This window comes from Pogona vitticeps, chromosome 3, assembly GCF_051106095.1.
Source record: "Pogona vitticeps strain Pit_001003342236 chromosome 3, PviZW2.1, whole genome shotgun sequence".
Lineage (NCBI taxonomy): Eukaryota > Metazoa > Chordata > Lepidosauria > Squamata > Agamidae > Pogona > Pogona vitticeps.
In genome coordinates, this window is record NC_135785.1 from 230,213,030 (window position 1) to 230,233,941 (window position 20,912).

At 37.8% G+C, this 20,912-nt stretch overlaps 1 protein-coding gene across 3 annotated transcripts in view; it reads right to left on the minus strand.

Annotated features, from left to right (window-relative positions):
* Nucleotides 1–3,245: 3,245 nt before the first annotated feature.
* DCBLD2 (discoidin, CUB and LCCL domain containing 2) overlaps nucleotides 3,246–20,912 on the minus strand; it is a 37,049-nt gene continuing 19,382 nt past the window's right edge. For all 3 annotated transcript variants that reach the window (XM_078389934.1, XM_072993860.2, XM_078389933.1), the window contains exons 4-15: nucleotides 20,547–20,598; nucleotides 17,872–17,944; nucleotides 17,420–17,553; nucleotides 16,394–16,434; nucleotides 14,974–15,189; nucleotides 13,181–13,305; nucleotides 11,619–11,766; nucleotides 11,053–11,178; nucleotides 10,337–10,430; nucleotides 9,808–9,857; nucleotides 8,781–8,918; nucleotides 3,246–7,515 (exon numbers count right to left, since the gene is read on the minus strand). In XM_078389934.1, the coding sequence (XP_078246060.1) occupies nucleotides 7,070–7,515; nucleotides 8,781–8,918; nucleotides 9,808–9,857; nucleotides 10,337–10,430; nucleotides 11,053–11,178; nucleotides 11,619–11,766; nucleotides 13,181–13,305; nucleotides 14,974–15,189; nucleotides 16,394–16,434; nucleotides 17,420–17,553; nucleotides 17,872–17,944; nucleotides 20,547–20,598 (1,643 nt within the window). In that variant the 3' untranslated portion in view covers nucleotides 3,246–7,069. The remainder of the gene's footprint in view (nucleotides 7,516–8,780; nucleotides 8,919–9,807; nucleotides 9,858–10,336; nucleotides 10,431–11,052; nucleotides 11,179–11,618; nucleotides 11,767–13,180; nucleotides 13,306–14,973; nucleotides 15,190–16,393; nucleotides 16,435–17,419; nucleotides 17,554–17,871; nucleotides 17,945–20,546; nucleotides 20,599–20,912) is intronic.

The following is a 20,912-nucleotide window of genomic DNA, read 5'->3' on the forward strand; positions in this document are numbered from 1 at the left end:
TGCCATTGACCATGGTTGCTTTTTGAGTGTCTATCCAGGTTGGGACTTGGAGGAACTAGGGATTCATCCAGTGTTTGGATGGGGCTAAACCGCCCTTGAGGACTTGGGTTCAGAGTTTGTATGTACCTTTGAATTCTCTACAGAGGCCAGATAACCAGGTTTTGACAGTGGCCAGGTATGTCTTTGTAGAGTTAGTGCACCAATTGCAACAGAGCCTGAAAATGTTGGAAATTGATCAAATAGTTGTGTTCTGTTGCGGCTTTTATAACATGCATTGTGGTGTTCACTTTGAATAGTGTTGGGAAACATCTGGTCCAAAATGCTACAGCCAGACTGCTGTTGGCAGAGGTTGATTAAAGGAAGCAGGTGACTCCCATTGTTACAGCAGCTTCATTGGCTACCAGTCTGTTGGGGGAACCAATTCAAAGGTCAGTACCTTGTGGCATTATATGATCATGAGAGCATTGCCCTTGTTCTTGCTGGTTCACATTTGCATACCTTGTCTTGCAGTTCTTGCAAAATCACTTGTGCAGTCAGTTGTGTGATCACTTGTGTGATAGGGCGCCTGCTGGAGCAGGGAAACACACAAAGGTTTTAGAAGGTGCACTAAGGACCCCAAGCATTTAAAACCGTTTTGAACCTTTTAAGACACACTTAAAATTGCAAAAATGGACATCGCAAAACCAGCTTCAATGCATTCCAATGGGGAAAACATTGTATCGCTTAGCGATGTTTCCTATGGGGATTTTCGCTTAAGGACGGCAATCCGTTCCCATTGGAACGGATTAACCGGTTTTCAATGCATTCCTATGGGAAATTGTGTTTCGCTTAGCGATGTTTTCCCATAGCGATGTTTTTTTTAAACCAATTAACATTGTTAAGCAAGGCACCACTGTACTTATTTCTTTACTTTCCTGTGTTAGAAGCCAACCACAGCATTCTGCAGAAATTTTCTGGCTTAATTGAACCATGGTTTGCCAGCATGTCTAATTCATAAACTCAAATGTTCAAATGCAAATTGCTTACATAGAAGCCATGACAGTCCATAAGGCAAATGTTTATTGGTACAGTGGATTGCAAGTGATGGGAGTGGATAACTAGGGGACCACACTTGCATCAGCATTTACCGCAACCCTGAATATGTGCATTTTTAAATCACCCGTTTCAAAGCTAATTGAAGCTTTTTTGAGGTGCTGGAGCTCCAAAATACTAATTAAATATTGCTTTACATTTTCCAGAGACCACTGGACCTGTCTTCTTTTTCTCCTCCTCCTCCTCCTCCTCCTCCTATCAATGGTGATGTGACAATGATGATATGCTATCACACTCTAGGAGCTATACAGAAGGCTTCTGTGGGCTGCACAATTCTCATCCTTCCTTTTAATCACAGGGGATAAATGGCAACTCTGCATTTATGTGGGAGAAAGTTAAGAGACAGCACTGGCTGAGAAATAAATTTCCTTCCTACCACTGGTGTCCTCGGCTATTCAAAATAATCTCCATCCCTTATATTCATAATCTTGTGCTGGATTTTGTTCTTCCCTTTACATGACGTGGATAGGAAGCAAATACTGTACCTTTTTTAACTACTCAGGTTGTGTTTGGGAGTAAATTTAAAACTAAAAGACACACTGAAGTACAACCCATTCACCTGTACCTGCATCCAGTCTTGAAGAGTAAGTATATTGATGGGTGTTAAAGAATGCAACAGGGGGCTGAGAACTATTTAAAAGATGAATTGCCATTCCTAGAAGTTTCTAGAAGTTGCAGTGTACCTTCTTTGTTTGGGAGGGGGAAAGCCTAGGGGTACAAAGCCATTGTAGGGACCACAGGCCCAGAGACACACTTTGCCTATTTGTGTGAAGATGTCTCTTTCAAAAATCCATGTGTATTCAATACCACGGGTTAGGTCCAGGTTCTGACAAGATGGTGAAAAGTATCTGGTTGTTGAAGCTGCCTCTGCTGATCTGGGGAGATTCCTCCACCCACACACCCAGTACTTCAGGAATCTCCTGACTGTGTAGCATTTTGAGGGAGCTGAGTTACTGCCATGGTAGCAGAGAGATTGGAAGTCTCTCCTGCCAGTGCACTTGCCTAAATCTAAATTTATGGTTCTTATCTAGTTGATATAACTCCTACTTAGCTATGCATTCAACACTAATTTGTATTTTCCAAATTGGTAATGAAACTGAACATCATCTGATCAGATTTCCCAGTTACCAAGTTCCAAGGAGAGAAACACGTGGTCCTGTCAACAGTGACATGGGGTGGAGGAAGAAACCCTTTTCTGGGAATAGCGTACACTGTTACTGGTGCATTGACTCTACTAACAGGTTGTATCATTATGGCAATTTATTTGAAATGCAAGAAGAAAATAAGGTGGTAATAGGATGGTTCTGTTTATTTGATACTGTACATGATTTGAAGAGCAATCTCTCTGGCAAGCAAGGGATTAGACATCAGGATTTTTAATACTACTGCTTTGATCTAAAGACACATCCTTGCACATCTTCAAATACTTCAATTGACTTAGGCATTGTCATACCACTGCATTTATTAACATAACAATAATAATAAATAACTGTAAAAACCAAAATTTCCTCACTGTACTCTCTTTTAAATGTTTTCAAGATACAGGAAGCAGAACTGGTACTATTGGTACACACGGTCAATATAAGACGAGACTGACTTGTTACTACGATAGCCTTAAATATTAATTTGTACTCAGGGTCAGAGTGAGCTAGAGGGTTACATATCTCAATAAAAAAGTTCCATCGTTATCAGCTATTCTAAATAGCTGGCATTAAGGCATGTAGAAGATAATAAAAGCAGCTATTTGCCCTTCAAAAGTACAATCTCTCATATATTACTAATTTCTACCTTAGAGCTGCTTAAATGCATTACTGGATTATAGGATCTCTTCTTTTTCATGCAGAACTATTCATAATGCTATGAATTCAAGTAAACTCACTGAAAATCAAATAAAACAGAAATCATATTTTTGTACTAAAATGGCCACTAACTGAGAATGAACATCTTCCTTTATACAAAGGTTCCATATTTGCAAAAAGAAGTCTTGGTATAAATACAAAATACTTCTATCTGCACAACAAAAGGTGTCCACCCAAAACGTGATTCACCATCATTCATGAACTGGTCTATCCATGAGCTGGTCTATCCAAATGGAATATTTTGTCTGATGTATATTGTGCAAGAATGTTTTTAAAAAATCAAATAAGCCTCACTTCCACATTGTGCATTTTATTTAAAAGTTCTTAACACATACATAAAAATTATCTAAATTATCTAAATTCTAGCAACATATACATATACAAAATGACTACCGAACATGCTGAGGTAAAAAGTACATTCTAGGTAAATAACCACTCAACATTATTTGTACCCATCTCACCTGCACTATAACACAGACCCTTCTGCACATACTTAGCATCAGCCTATCAAAGACAATAACAACTTTGGACCAAAAATCAAAATACATAATAACTGTCTGTGCTGTGTGTTTTACATTCAGGAATCAATAACTTAAGTTCTAAAGTACGGGGCTGTAAATCAAGAAGGTTGTTTTCATCTGACATTTTTATGTTGATGCATTCAATTCCTCACACAGTAACTTTAAGATAGTTCCAGCATTTGATGTGCTGTCAGATTCATTTTGCAACTTACTGGTGAGGAGTGGCTTGCTTTTACACCTGTGTGCACTGAAGTCTGTGGTGCACTTTTAACTAGCACCCTGGATGCACATTTTTCTGCAGGAGACAGAAAGGCAACCTACAGTGGCTTTTTGGTAGTGTCTTCTTTCATGTATGCCTCAATTTTGTACAAAACCTCAAGTATACAAAAATCAAAAACTTTGGTGACACACAGAGATAAAGTTGATTTCAAGTTAAACTCTCACTTTCTGAAAGAAAGAAAGAAAGAAAGAAAGAAAGAAAGAGAAAGAAAGGCTACTGTATGTTTACAATCTGAGCAGACCATTTTAAGAAGAGTTTACAACATCTGTAAAATCTAGGTGCATATATTCCAGCAGACATTTGGAAATTAGCTAAGATTGTTCTCCTGCTATTAATTTTATAGCTCAACATTACTTTAATTGGATTTATTTTATCTATTAGCTGGCAAACTGTCTTGTGAACATATGCCGATTTTAAAAAATCAAATATTTAATGTTAATCAATAAAAATAACTGTAGTCAGACTGAAATGATATTCTCATGTTTGTTTTGGTCTGCCCCATTTAACCAAACTAAACAACTCCAATCTTTAACCAAGACAAGGGCCCAGGAACTACAGAACATGACTATGAGTAGCTGAGCAAGACACACAAGTACCGTAGCTTCAACCTCTGAATTGCTCTCTTACATTTTCCTTCCAAAACTCAATCAGTTTTTGAAAATAACAAAAAAATCCACTTTTTATTTATAAAATACTATCAGGAACTTTTGAAATGTTATCAGCATATGCTCCCTCTACCGTTCATTTTAAATGATGCCAATTTGTTAAGAACAACTGAGTTTAGCAAACATAACATAGATACATTGATGAAGCATAATTTTGGTATTCATACAAACCTCATAAATCCAATCTAGCAGAGATTTAGCCACATCAGTTGGATCAAACAAAGCAAGAATTAAAGAAGGCCACAGAATAGACTCTTTATATACACATATTCTGAAAGTTTTCTTAGGCCACATATTTAGCTTAGTGTACCGCAGTCACAAAATAAAAATAAGTTATGTATCACTTTTATAAATAAAAACAACAATATAAATGGAAAAGGGCATAAGAGGAGACCAGCATTACCATGATGCTAAAATGGGAGTGTTGGGCAAGTATGTTGTCCTTCAGTTTATCAACAGTGATTGTCAGGATGAATTTTACCATCAGGCTAGATTCAAATATTGTGCATTCAGTAATAAAGACCACAAGAAAAATATGCTACGTTCTTTTGGAATTAATGCATTTATAAAATACTTTTAAGTCCATAAAACTGGGCTATGGCATATGGAGGGATGTTATGCTTGTCTATTCTGCATCATCACTGCAGTGATGTCATACTGCAATAAAAACAATGCATTCTTCCAATGTGCTTTTTTTTGGTCATATGCATTTAAACATGGCAAAGAGGGAGTTTGGTTTGTGAAATTACATAGCTAAGCTTTTATGAATTTTTATTGTGCATAAACTCACTAACTGGTTCAAGTATATAAATCTTGGAAAAAATAATTTCACTAGGATTCGGAATATTATGTGCCTTTAATTCTGAACTAAAAGCTACAGAGAATTTTGAATTTACAGAACCTGGGAGGGTCAAACAATCTTGATGTGTCTCATATTACACTAAATGCCAATATTTAAGGTTGTTTCAACATTTAATTTAAAGACTAGCAGATTTCACATTTTAAAGACTCCAGGTAGTCAATGTATAAATGTTTTTCTTAAGGCATAGAAATATACCATACTTGGGAGCAGCTGTACAAATACAGATGTGCAGGAGCCCTGGTGTACACTCAGATGTATACACACAGTATATAGAATAGATTATCTTCATGTGCTTAGGTTTTAAAAATCAAATATATTTCTACATTCTTTTTTTAAAAATGGCAAAAATTATGTTGTGTAGTTATGCTGGTCTAACAGAAACAGCATAATTTCCAGAGGTGACTTGCCTGAAGTTAAGAAATCACCATTGACACTGTATGTTGTGCAAATGAGTCTTGAGACTCAGTAATCAACGGATAATGGCTGTGGTGATTTCTTAACTTCAGACAATTCACTTCCAAAATGTACACCATTTGTGTTACACCAGAGTAACTATGGAATAAGATTTTGGCCATTTGTTCAATTTAAATGGTCTCTGTTTTTCTAATGTTAGAGGAAATAATTACATTTTTAGCTGTCAGAGCAATGTCTGTTGCCAAGAGACTTCCAATAAGGCCTGGTTTAGCCATGAAGTAATGCTTAGCATTTCTACTCTACTTCTGTTCTTCAAACCACTAAATACCTTATCACATTTTATAATTGTCATATTGTAGATCAGCATTTGCCACCTACTTGCCAGAAATCTAATGGTGATTTATGCTTGTTTAAGAGTAACAACATTCAGTTTTGGTGGTGTACTGCTACTGATTAATATAAGATGCTGCTTGCATTCCTGGGCATGGGCCTGATCAGCACCTCCTTGATGAGTGGCAGTGTGCTCCGAGACTTAACATGATTTTCCCTCACACAAGTGTGTAAACAGGCAACAGGACTCTGGCCACTGAATTTGTGATCCAAGCAAACTAGGATGCTGTGGTAAATTTGATACCAAACACAAATATGGCTTTGGTGACAAATGGAAAATATGTTCTAGCCCCAACCTATCTGGAATTTTTTCAGGCTCAATGAAAAAGATAGCACAGTGCCCCAGGGTTTCAAGGAATAAGCAGAATTGCATTCACAAGGTGCCCCCTTGAACACGGAGTGTCTGTGACTGCTGGTGTACGACAAAGACTTGAAAGAGATTGTAGGTAATACTTTGTTACCAGTTAGATGGTCCATCTATTAAACAGTAAACTAAATCTACTTTGTGTCCAAACTGCAGTAGAACTCTTGACTTACATTAGTGCTGACCAACAAACCACATTCATTCGAATGGGTAGGTACTGTAGTTGGGAGTCAAACTGAACTTAGTTCATATATTTGAAATACTAGCAAGCTAGCATCAGTGCCTTCAAAGACGTTTTATCTGTCCAGAAAAGTACCTTTCCTTTTCTTGGCACTCAGGCCATACATGAGGAGTTCTGGACAAATTTATAACTGCAGTGACATATACATTAGCACTCAGTGATAAGGCATCTTTTAAGTTTCTCACACCTGTCTAACATAGAATGCAGTGCACATCAGTAGCGAAGGGAAAGCCCATCATTTTATGAACAGGAAAGCAGTAGTTGTATATAGACCCACAAAGGGGCAGCTGACTCATCTTTTTCTAGGACTAAAGTCTCACATTTTTCTTCAACACAAAGTTCTGACATCACTTCCCAAGGATTTAAATTTTTAAAGTCATTTTAACTAACTTCTTCTTCTCTACTTCCTGTGGAATGTGGCAAGTTCTGTGGCACCTGGTATACCAATTCATCAGAGGAACTGACTCCTGGCATCCCTTTGGGGGTATCATAGAGTATACATGATGGTGAAGAGCTATCTGCCCTGGAAACAAGTTTATTGTAAGCTCCCACTATGGGAGGTGCTTGATTCCCTGAAGCCTTGAATGTAGACACAGAAGAAATAACTGCAGGAGCTGCAGGGTGACCTGACATATCCATCACTATTGGCGTTGCATATTCTGGTCCACTGATGGGTAATGGCTCAGCATAGGCATGGTAAATCTCTTGTTCAGGGGAGTTGTAAGGATCCATATCAGCATAGCTTGTTTCTTTTCCTTCTTCTGGTTTAAAGGTTGACCTCTGGTGAAGTGTGCCAACAATTCCTCCCACCAGTGGCTGTGCATACTCTGTATTCAAAGGGAGATCGTTATTCAAGATTATTCTTCCCACTTCTAACACATTGCACTGGCAATACCCAGAGCATATCAGACATGCAGGAACCAATTCACATACAAGGCAATGCCAGAAGAATCTTATCTACATGGAGTCATAAACGGTTTTGAATTAGCCTTTCTGCTTGAGAGACAGATGTCGAGATACTAGGAATCAGGATAACTACATATGAAGAAGTGGTAGGTCAGCCAAATGAGAGCCCACCAGGTACTCCTAAGGTGATCATTCCGGGACTGCCTTGTGTAGATAAAAGTATATAATAAAATAATGAATAAACAAACTGCACATTTTTAAATCCATTACGCCAAGGCTTGTATACTGAAACCTCTATAGCAATCAATTTTTAGTAAATAGGCACACTTAAAAGATTTTATGAATAATCTTTTAGTTGCCATTTCATTGGGCTCATTCTAATGTTTATCATCTGAACTAAGACTTACAGTAAAAATTAAGAGGACAGATTTTTTGAAATCACCATATGAAAATCCAGCCAGCTCTCAAGTTCCTTTGCTGAGAACTGTTATAGTGGGTGGAATTAAATCGGTGTTATAAAATTTTGTGGAAGTACTGAAGTGTCTATGCTAGCCCCATGTTTCAATTTAAAATGGACACCACATACTTGGGGTGTGACTATGCAGCGAGAAAATACAGTTTGATCTGCTGTGATTTGTACCCATGCAAATCAGGTTTCCTCAGATGAAACTTCTGCTTGCAGGAATCAACAGGGGCAAAGACAGAGAGCTTGGTTTGCATGGTGCTCCAACAGCAGAAGCTGCCTTAAGGTGCTAACAAGTTGCTAACTGGCAACTTCTCTCTCTTTATTTTTTTCTCCTAAGTGCCTTAGAAATATTGTTTTAGCACTGAGTTGAAACTCCCCCCCCTTTTAAAAAAAGAACCAGGGGTACTTGATTGAGGAGAACTGACACCCTCACAAGAGTCCCTTTGCATTGGATCAGGAGGTCACATTGGGCAGAAAGTAGATAAAAAAATGCCACCCAATTTAGAACAAATGTAAACAATCCCTGTTGGCTGAACAAAAAAAGACAATTTCCTTCTTTAAAAAGACAATTCCACAGTGGGCTTTGTCACATTGACTTTTACATTGTGAAGTCATCAGGTTTAACTTGAATTAATTTGTTCACAATCCAATGCAAATTGAGGGGTAAATGGTCAAAGTAGTCACCCCCTCAAACAGGTAAAAGCTGAAAAACACAAATACCTGCAGACTGAGTTTGTAACATGGTTGTTACTTCTCTTGATCTAAGACAATTAACTTCACTGCTGCTGTAACGGACAGGGGTTTCCTCATGTTCTGAAGTCTTAGCAGGAAGAAACTGCTTCATTCCCTTCCACCATCCTGTATAATGATTCGGAAGAAAAGAGGGAGTTCTCACAAATGCATTACAACTGACATACATCAGAACTACATGATATATATTTCTTTGGCTTGGGAAGATTCCCTGTCCAACGTATAGTCTGTTTCATGAATGTTTTTAAACCCAATTTTTCCAACCTGGTGTTCTCTATACACATTGGACTACATCTCTTATTGTTCCTATCCAGCATATCTGACAGCCATGCACACTAGGAAAACAGGACTTGCAACCCATCACATCTGGTAGGCACCTGCTTGGAGAAGTCTATGCTAAGCCGCCATTTAGCATTATATCAATTGACAAACGTGAGATTTGAGACTGTGTTTTCTTTTCTTCCTCCAGCATGGCCTTCAGGAATTGATGAGATTATTTGCTTATAAACTAGTTAGTGCTCCCTGTTACATGTGTACTTGGAACTGCATGACCACAAACATCCTATGATGAAATAGGAATGGGGAAAATACTACAAAGTAACATTAAAATGCATGGCTCTAATGAGCACCTTGAAAGGAGATTAATGAAAAATGAAAAGTGACAGCCTTAGCTTGCCCTGCTGGAGACTGTGGGACTCACCAGCCTCATGACCCTTGACTGTAACTGATAGTACTGTGCAGTTGATTTTGGGATATGTGGCTTCTTCCACTTCCATAAGAACATCATATTGGAAGGATATCCAGATTGAAGAGTGCTTCAATCTGACCATTAGACAAATTTTTTTGAATGTTTTGCTCAAATTCTCAAGCACCCCAGAAGATCTGAAGGCCAAGTAATCAGGTGTTGTCCAGATTTAACTGATGGCAGATATATATCACAGGACTATACTTTAATCTTAGGATTCAACATCTCATGCAGAAGTTCTGCTATTATTACCTGCACGGTCCCAATAGGGTATGTCATAAGTTCCTTCTGATTTTCTCTTTCTGAAAAAAAAAGGATGAAATTTAGAACATACCCATAATTAGTATCAAGAGGAAACAATTATTTGAAGTAACAGTTAAGAATTCTAGTCATTTTTTTTTGCACCAAAGCTTTTTCCCTAAGGGAAAAGAGATTTTAAATATCAAAGGATGTTTCCTTTTGCCACTTCACTTTCACCTTAGCAAGTATAAATCATGAGATTTAATTTTAAAGAAATATAAATGGTTATAGAGCCCACTATTAAAAGACATCACACACCTCAGCTCTGCAGAAATTTGAACGGAATTGTTTACATTTCTAAGTAGCATTATATTTCTACTCCAGAGGAGAGACGGTGGTTATAAAGCCCTCTATTTGCCATTGGACACTACTTGCAATGCTGGCTACAGCTGATTAGAGCTGCAGTTCTAATAACCAATGGAAGGGCACACATTCCCCATCTCTATTACTGGGAATATAAAGCAGCTTCTGATTCACATACCTGTTTCTCCAGTGCCAGGCGCAAACTAAGATCAAGATTAGTGTAGTAAAGACCATGACCAGCACCGGAACCAAGACAGCTACCAATGCCACATCTGAAATCCATTAAATAAATAGAACATGTTAGGTTTGTAGGCTCAGTAAAAGCTAACTGGAAAAATCCACACTTCTAGTGACATGAATAGTCAAGAAAATTAAGCTAAGGTCCACATAAAATAATATAGAGATCACTACAACGGAACTAGTCTGAAATGTGTGGGGATCTTAAACTGATAAACTGGCTACAAATCCTAATAGTTATTTTTTCTGCTTTAGCAACTGATTACCAAATTATTCAATGGCTAGAATCCTGTTATTTAGATATGTCAGTATACCTGAAACAGTGTAAATCGCAGCAATAGATCACCCCTCATTAAGTCAACTCTTGTATTCACAATGCATGCCAAGTCACATTACTAGTACAAAACAAGGAATACCAGACTTGACTGCAAGCAGGTTAACTTACGCCAGCATACATGAGCATTACGATTATAGACAATAGTTCTTGACTTTTGATGTAACATGATTGATCTGATACAGAATTTTGTATACCAAATATCTCCCTACTATATAATTTTCTATATGTTAATCATACAGCTGGTTAGTGTCTAGTGTATCAAGAATTATTGGAGATTACTAGCAACAAAGAGCACTATGCTGCTACGTGCCATTCTCTACCTTTGGTTACACTCGGAGTTACTGTAGTGTTCTTGATCCTTGGAGTGAAGGTTGTTTCGTCAGTCTGGAAAGGAAAATCATTGCTGTTTCTGGGTGGCGGAGGTGCTGTAGGTCTTGGAGCTCGAACTTTAAAGAAGACCATAATTTGAAGGTCATGCCACTAATAAGAACAACATGCAGCTTCATTTTTGTGACAGACAGTACCACATTCAAATTAAAAACAAAATAGTCTTTACGTTATTCTAACCTATCACAAAATAGCTGCCAAGACCTGTTGCTCTAGTAATTGAAGGGGAATGAATATATGGATCACTGCCGAAGAAAACTTTCACAAGTTATGTTATATTCCTAATGCAGAAGTATTACTCAGACAGTGAAATCAGATGATGATATAGAATGCCAAGGACCAGATGGCCAACAACTGAAAACTCAACAAGTGCTTGATTATATATCCTAGTCACAGAAGTGGGAATTTTACAGCACAGGGAAAGACTAAACCTGCCTCAAGTGCTCACCCTTATGCAAACTGCTCTATTCCAAAGAATGCCAAATGAGGTACAACTTACCAATATTAAACTGACATCCTAGCAGTTCTACTTTCATTGCAATTTTCTGATGCCACTTCACAGGATTTATTCTAATAAAACGAGTAATGATGGGTGGAATGAAATTGTTTCGCACTTCTTGATAATATCCAGTGTTGCCTTGAAATATCTGGGAGGGGGGGGGAACAACTGGTTTTTTTAGATGATCTATTATTTTTAAACAGGAGAACAAGTTATTTTCAGTCTTTTATTCTGCCTTGCTAAATTATCCTGAGTAGCAGAACATAAAGTTCTCAGAGTACTGACACAGCAATCGAAGTACATCTAATGCATACTTTTAATTCAAAAATGAAAAGCAAAAGCAAAAGCAAAGCGTGCTGCTTATATACCACCCCATAGTGCTTAAAGCACTCTCTAGGCAGTTTACAAGTTAGTTATCCAAGTTACACATAGCTAATTTAGACAGTTATAATCAGCCTACTGTCATCAAAATACTTTCTGGTAAATTACACAGTTCCGAAATTTTTAAGTGAGATCTAACCAGAAAGACTAAATTACATTATACGATGTACATTAATACAACTAGTTTCAGTGATCATCTGTGTCACCATCAAAACTGTTATCATTTAATCAATCCATATACTGCTTGCCATATCTGAAGTGATATCTTGAGGTGGTGTAGAAAAAGAAACAAAAACAATTTTAAGAGAACCAGAAGACACATAGAATGTTAGCTAATCATAATGGTTAGAATCAGAGGCTTGTTGGAATCAAACATAAAGAGGTTTTTCCTTCCACTTTGCAAGCCAGAAGAGGGCAGTCAAAGCTAGAAGTAAAACTCCTATGTGATTAATTCTCCTGTTCGGACTTAGCGTTCACTATTCCACGAAGAAATTCGCCCACACAGCTTCAAGCAGGAAATTAGTGGCCCCTTTAAAAATCCCTTGATGTGACAACTTATTAGCAACCACCACCCAGCTTTGCTGACACAAATGCGTAGCCTTCAGCCCTCCAGATCCTGGACTCCCAGTAATCCTCAGATCAAGCCAGTAAGGCCATATGAAATGATATCTAGAAAACCACATATCATTCACCCCCTTCATAGACAGGGTTGTAGTACATTGGATGACAGAAAGTCAAAGGTATGATATGCTGCAGATGCGCAAGCAGTCTCATAAAGTATGCCTGAAATCAAAATTCCCTGTCATATATTTGGCCACCAGAAGGTGACAGGGAAGGACTGCTCTCCCTGCCAAAACAATACTACTTTTAATTCAGCTGTAGAAAAATAACTTATTTTGCATCTCCAGCAGTACATCTCACTATCCTGAAATATACATGATAATTTTTGTTTCTAAATCAGATTCTAAAAGCTGATCAATATACCATCTCTGTAGTTACAGCTATCTTCTGCTGTTCCATATATGTATACATAAACATATACTGCAAGGCTAATGAAAAGTCATATTGCAATGTCATATTTTGACTCCCTTTTGCTCAGTGAGGAAAAAGAAATATAAAAAAAGGAAAATTCAAGGAAATACATAGTAATTTCCTAAGACTTCACGTTAGTATTTATTTACCTTATCCCTCTCAACACCAGGTTCTCTGTATACTGTCCACTTCTGTCCATCACTGCTATACAAAATCCTGTAGGCAGAGACATAATAATGGTACTCTGCTAAGGTGGAGCCAGTAGTAATGATACCTGTGAATCAAAAGGTTTCTCATTTACAATAAATAGCAAGGAAAAAATTAAGAAAAAGTGAACCATTGTTTTAACACAATAAAAATGCCACTTATATAGACAAGGAATTATGGAAACTTCAAAATCATCTTCCCAAAACTGAAGGAATAGGCCATAGATGTAAGGATAAAACAACTCATATTATGACGATTTTAGACAATCTGAATGATGAACATTAGGGCGATTGCACGTATCCTGACTCAGCTAAGGGTGACTGACACGGAAGGAGAATTTGGTTTCATAATGCCTAGCATAATGAAGACATGACACCAAGAAAACAAAAGCACAGGTACCAAATATATAGTAGTCCCAAGACAGAAAAATCATTTAAAACAAAATGATCTAATTGGGCTCAGAAATGGATTAGGCACCAAAAATGTAAAAATTTTTGTTGCCCAGTTCCAATTAAGCTTTCTCCCATATTATAGATAGGAATTTCAAGATTGTCTTCAAAGGCTGCCTCTATACAAAGTAATCCAAAATAGAAGATTTACCATGGAATGAATCATTGAAGCAAGGTTATTCTTGTCCTGGTTGAGTCATGGGTGGCATATCAGCGTGAACAGGTGGAAGATGGTCCATGTCAGAGACCACCTGTGTCTCTACTGCCAGAGACAATTCAATGAGCACCACAACCTATTGTCCTTGTCCTTTGAGGAAATGTAACCTCCTCTAAAATAGATTTTTATCATTCATCTCTGTGAGTGAACCAAATACAAGTAGCATCTCCATCTTTTCTGGGAGTAAGTATCAGTTTCCTTGCCCTCATCCATCAGGAAATACTGATATAGCAAAGGTTTCACTGACAAAGCGAAACACAACTGGATGCAGCTAACAACTTCGCCAGCATGCAGATAACACTTTATTCTAACATCCCTGGATTACCTTTAATCCTACTCAGATGTTAAACCATGATAAGGAAGTGTAACTAATCGTGGACATCCTATAAGCCACCTAGCTGAATATACTGTACTTAAAGCACCTATGCAAACCTTTGCACTGAAAGAAGGAAGATCTCGATGACCACCAGGTGGTGGGCAGACATAGGGCTTAGGTGAGTGCCCTTGTCTCTACCACTCTTTGAGCCCTACACAGATCCCAACAAATCATGAATACAGCTTTACTCAACAGCTTTATTCAAATATTATAGAAAGGGGCTGAAGCAAGAGTCCCACAGGACTCCCAAAGAATCAAATGCCACAGTAACAAGCAAAACCTACCTCTGGAAATATTAGAGCAGAATATCTGGAGAGCAATGCTCCTAAATATCAGCATAGATATCCTTCCGCCAAAAGGCATTAACAGCTAACTGAAATAATCCATACGAAATGTTTTTGTTGCCAAAACAGGGTCTAGAATTTGGTTTAGAAAACCCATCAGTGGCAAACCTAAGTGTGTTTTGATTAAATTCCCACTGATTCTACTTCTTGAATGTCTTCTGTTGCTTGAATAACATGAGATTACCTTTCCTAGTGTATTCATCAACACATTTTCAAGCAATGAACTTCCACAGAAAGTAGATTTAGGGTTACAAGAGTCTAGAACTCTACTGGAGCTTCCCTCAAATGCTGAATTCTTACCAACCTGTAACTTTCTTTTCCTTTAAATATTGAACTCAGAAGTGCTTACCAGTTACTCGCTGCTCTTTGTTTAGGTCTATTTGTAACCACTGATATTCATCATTGGTAAAAGCTGCCCAAGAATGTCCAGGCCTTTTCAACCTGGCTCTTTCAGGTCTCCAGGTGCTTGGCTGGCCCATTTGCTCTGGCCATTCTAGAAATGATGATGCATTAATCTGCGAATCAGCAATTACTCCAGACTCCATACCCAATGTACCGTAGCAACCTAAAGATTAAAAAACCAATCAGAAAATGATGGCAATTTGGTAAGGAAACATGTGAGAACGGCATGATCAAGAACACTATGGAGTCTAAACACACTATATTTAAAAGCTGTTAAATTGATACTGTTTCTCAATATAGATGTATATTTACAGATACATCGAGTTCATGAGTGCATTAAGGAAGAGCTGGACTTCAGCAATGCAGAAGAAAAGTGTGATTAAGTTGGCAAGACACGAAAGTATAATGAAAAAATTCCTAGCAGTCCTCAAAGTAATTTTGTAGAGAAGAATGTCATCTCACACCTATCACAAATTTGAGATGATAGTAAGACATAAGAACATGAGCCCTGCTGGAGCAGGCCAAGGGCTCATCTAGTCCAGCTTCCTGTATCTCACACTGGCCCCACCAGATGCCTCTAGATACCTGTCTCCTGATACTACTCCCCTATAGCTATGGTTTGTAGCTTGAGATTCCTCCAGGAATCTGTCCGATCCCCTTTGCAAGGCATCTATGCAAGGAGTTTCAGAGACTAGTAACACTAAAGAAATATTTTCTTTTGTCTGTTCTCACTTTCCCAACACACAACTGGAGTGGATGTTCCCTGTTTCCAGTATTATGTGAGAGGGAAAAGAGCTTCCCTCTCTACACTTGATCCATCCCCTGCATAATTTTATATGTCTCAATCATGTCCCCCCTCAGGCGCCTTTTCTCTAAACAAAGAGCCCCAAACGCTGTAGCTTTTCCTCATAAGGGAGGCGCCCCAGCCCAGTCATCATTCTAGTCGCTCTCTTCTGCACCTTTTTGCAGTTCCACTATGCCTTTTTAATGATACTTAGCATGGAATTGGCCTTCTTTACTGCCACTGCACACTGGGTTGGCACTTTCATTCAACCATCCACCAGCACACCAAGATCTCTTTCCTGATCCATCACGGACAGCTCAGAACCTATCAGCCGATAACGAAAGTTTTGTTTTTTTGCCCGATGTGCATTACTTTACATTTTCTTATATTGACACACATTTGCCATTTTGCCGCCCATTCTCCCAGTTTGGAGAGATCCTTCTGGAGCTCTTCACAATCCCTTCTGGTCTTCCCCACCCGGATTCATGAAAAGAAAGGACATATCAAAAGTGCAATAGAGATGTAGGATTGGGTAGCCTAGATCTCATGTAATACTGAATGAATATAAAGAATGGAGGCTTACCACTAGTTTTGAAAGTGAAGAGACCTGAAGACAGTGGTCCTCTGCATAAAAGCAAACAAAACAGCTGAAGAAATGACAAGTTCAGTACCAAAAAAAAAGGAAATATACTCCTTAACTTCTTTTTCTCTTATTTATTTATTTAATTGGATTTCTACCCTGCCCATCTAGACCAAAGGTCTACTCTGTTATTATACTACTTATAATAATAGAAGCATTAAAATAAAATTAGCACATTTACTGTATAACATAAGTATCTGTGAGATAATATCTCAGTATAAAAATGATTTACCAGAGTTTACATTTCAAAATAAAATTAGGAAACTGATGTAGCTTCACCTTCTGTTCTACACACACACACACCTATTCAAACCTGGGCCTTCATAGCATCTTATCACAATGCCATGCTCTCTAGCCTTTTGTATCTTCATCCTTCAAGTACAAGGGAGGTGAGATACAGAAGCAAAACTAAATATATTGTTCTACATTGATATCTTGGAGCATTAATTCCCATGTAAGGAAATGAATAAACAGTTTAAAACTGACTTAAATCATCTCTGTCAAACTGCAGTTTCTGTCATTCTACCATGTTCCATTTAAAACGTCCATGTAGAACTTTTTTAAAAACTAACATTCTGTACATTAAGTAAATGCAATGTTTAGAACAGGTTGTGGGAACTATGGTCAGGTTGTGTTAACAGAGGTTAGCAAAGAGGACAATGAGTTCATAGGAAATGAACATGGGAAAGTGTGCAATCATCCACGAATGCAACCAGCACCTAACTAATGTTTGGGATCGATTACCATGGCTTACATGATTGCCCTCACCCAAATAGCAACAGGATTATGGTGTATACACTTTACAGCTTTCAACTATGTCTTCATACCCCAAGAGTGTGTACAGTGTGACCATTTATAATAGTATCCTTTGCTGAACTTCTCTTAATGTTTCAGAACTAAATATTTTACCTTCAAGTTAAATTATGACAATACTAGGAGTAATGATGAAAGTAAATAATATACACTTACACTTTTGATGTGACATTGTTGGCCAAGGAACTCTCATAATATGGAAGCCCTTTGCTGATGACAACATTGATCTGACCTCCCAGAACATTGGATACTACTCCTGCATGTACGCCGGCCATGCAAAGGGAAGATGACTTGGGGAAGAAGTAAAAAGCATGAAATTATGCGCTAATTGATATTTAGTCATTTCATTAGGGTAAATACACAACTGCTACCACTGCGGCCGGTACCCCTCTTAAAGGCAAACAGAGATCACATTTAGCTTTCTTTTACAAAAGTGTAAGCACACAAAAGATACACTGCATTCACAGACACTAATCATATTTGAAATGAGCCTAGGTACTAAAATGTATACACATCATTGCATCTCATAAACATATGGATGCCATAGTTCAGTCACTACAGCAGAATATGTAACAGAAGATAAAGTAGCTATTCTAAAATCTACTTACGTCTCTGTAGCCATGAGGAACAGTCCCAGAAATTTCGGCAAAAGGAAGCACACATCCCGCTGGACAATATTTGCTATAAGAGAAATAGGCATAAAATAAAAGTAATGCATTACACAAATAACGTAATTACACAGACGAAACACATGAAATTTTGGATAGTATACCATTCAGCACATACACATAAGGGCACTCACTGCCCTTTGTACTGGTGGCCAGACATGAAAAACTTGCCAAGCCATAAATTATACTGGGTCATAAGAAGCTTTTTACAGCAAGAAACAAATAAGGAAATAAGGTATCATGGAAAATTTATTTTAATGAGACAAAAAGTGGCTTAATTTTTTTAAAAAAGAATAACATTTATACTGTAAATTTGTTATATTGCTTTGAGCTCTCAAAACAAATCCATATAATGCTTGTCTATGCTTATGTACTTCTATAATTGGTAAGAATGTACGAGCTGGCTGGGTAACTCAGTGCGCTGGAGCACCTGGCCTAGGGATTCTTCACCTCCCTGCCTCCCTGAAGAAGAGCCAGCCTGTGGGATCTTGGGCAAGCTACAGACCACCACCAAAAAGAGGAAACTGTAAACCACTCCTGCATACTTTATATCTAGAAAATCCTGGGAAGGGTCATCATAAGTCTAAATCAATGTGATGCCATATTATTATTTTTAATATGGACTAAGTGCACCTCATGTGGAAATCCTGAAAATCTAAATAAATCTCATTACTTCCAAGGGAATTTCCAAAGTCATCAAGTTCGGGTTTGCACAATATATGGAATCTAACAAGTAGCAAAATTTAATTAGAATAGCTGACTAAGCAACTTCAGTGATTGATACAGTGGGGTCTTGACTTAAGAACGGCTCGAGTTAAGAACATTTCGACTTACAAACCACTCTCATAGGAAAATATTGACTTGACTTACATACTTAGATTTGAGTTAAGAACTGAAAAAAACCCACGTGGGAGGCAGGGAAAGTGCAAAATTTGAACTTTCAGTTAACGGTTGGCCAGTGAAAAGGGTGCCTGTCTGCTTCCTCTCTCCTGCCAGCATTTAGAGAGTGGATTGGGAGTCTTCAGACTGCCTGGTACTGCCTGGACTGTATTTTCTCTGCCTTTCCTGAACCTTTCTTGACCTAAGAAAAAAAGAAACAAAATATCCCCCTCTAGTGGTTGAAGGCAGAATAGCAGCTTCCCATTAGTTTCTATGGACGGAAAAGAGCAGATACGGATCAAATGGTTCTCAAGCATTCCTATGGGAAATGCAGATTTGACCTGCAAACTTTTTGACTTGAGAACCGCCTTCCAATACGGATTAAGTTCTCAAGTCAAGACCCCACTGTATAAGCAAGTCAAGTATGCTGCAGGGGAGCCTGAGGGAAGTATTCCAGAATTGCATACAACATTTTACTATAAAAGGTATCATGATTTGATAATTAAGATATGAATGAAGAAACGCAAATAGGCGTTCTTGTTCTAAGGTTTAAACATCTTGGACCAATTGATTACAACGAGATGCAATCAAAAGCATCAGAATTAATTTAACATTCCAAAATAAAGAATAAAGAACCATAAATCAATGAACATATATATCATAATTATTTACGTGACTGGTTACATTCAATACTTATAAATATTGCAACAAATGGCTTTTACAACTAAAATAGTGCAATTTTATACATGCCTACTAAAAAAAATCCCACAGAATTCAATTGGTATTCAACTAGATAAAGAATTGTAGCTTGACACTTTCTATCACTCCACAGCTTAGAAAACTGTAGTTCATAGACCACAATACTCAGTGTGGTGTAGTGTGACAGACTGGGACTCAGAAGCCATTGGTTCCAATCCCTACTCAGTCATGGAAACTCACTGGAGGATGGAAGTGGTAAAACCACTCAAAATATCTCACTTACCTTGAAAGCCCTATTAGAATTGCTGTATGTCGGCTCCAACTTGATGGCACATAACAACCATCTACAGACTACTTATGGCCATGAGGAGTATCTTTACACCCCCCCCAGGCAACTGACTCCACTTCAAAAAATATATAAAGCGGAAATATCTAATTTCATTTCCTGGAGTGGTGGACTTTGGCAGGGCAGCTTTTCCCAAGCCTCTCCACCCAAAGAAAGAATCTGAAATTGCCATCTGGACACATTTAGTTTTGTTCCTTTCCCTCCCCCATTTTTTGGCCATTTTGGAGACTGGGGGAGAAAATTTAGCTTCAGATCCATCAAGGTACCCCACTTTTGAGTTTGAGTAGCAGCACTTTGACTACAAATTATGGAGATGCGTGTTGTAAAAATCATTAAAAATTACAATCAATTGCTATAACAAACTCTGTCTTTAGCTATAATAGACTTAGATTTCCAAAGACCTGTTTCTGAAACAAATACTAGTAATATTCAGAAAGAAACATGGGAAAATTATACTAAATAAAGTAGCACCTAATGTGTTTACTCAAAAATGTTCATTGAGGGCTGAACATGAAAAGCTTATACCCAAAGTTAACTGGAATGATATAAATGTGTATCATAAACTTGTGGCCAACTTGCATTCACACATGCTGCTTTTGACCTCTATGTAGCCACATGCCATTGAGGAAAAAGATAATGGCTGGGTCACAGGTGTGGCCTAGCCCGGAAGCAATTAGTGTGACATTTTTACCTGAACTCTGGCTCAGAGAAGTGACTTGCAGTGTCTAAACATGTTATTAAATCTGGAAAGAAAAACATATTATAAGAAGGACTATAACCAAAAAAGCACATTTCCTTTTAATAGAGAAAAAATTATGATGACAAAAATGGCAAGTGTTCCACAGTTCAGTGCAATTATCCCACTACAACAATGACCTTCTGCACTTTGATAATGTATAATTGCCAACACATTGTTTTTTTCAACGCAGCACAGTAAGCTTCACTAAATTTACATCAGGCAAAGTCACAAAAGACCATGACAATATGAACGTATTTATAGTTAGGCAGAAGAACAAGCAAAATTGCAGCTAAAGTAACAGAGACTTAAATGAATAGC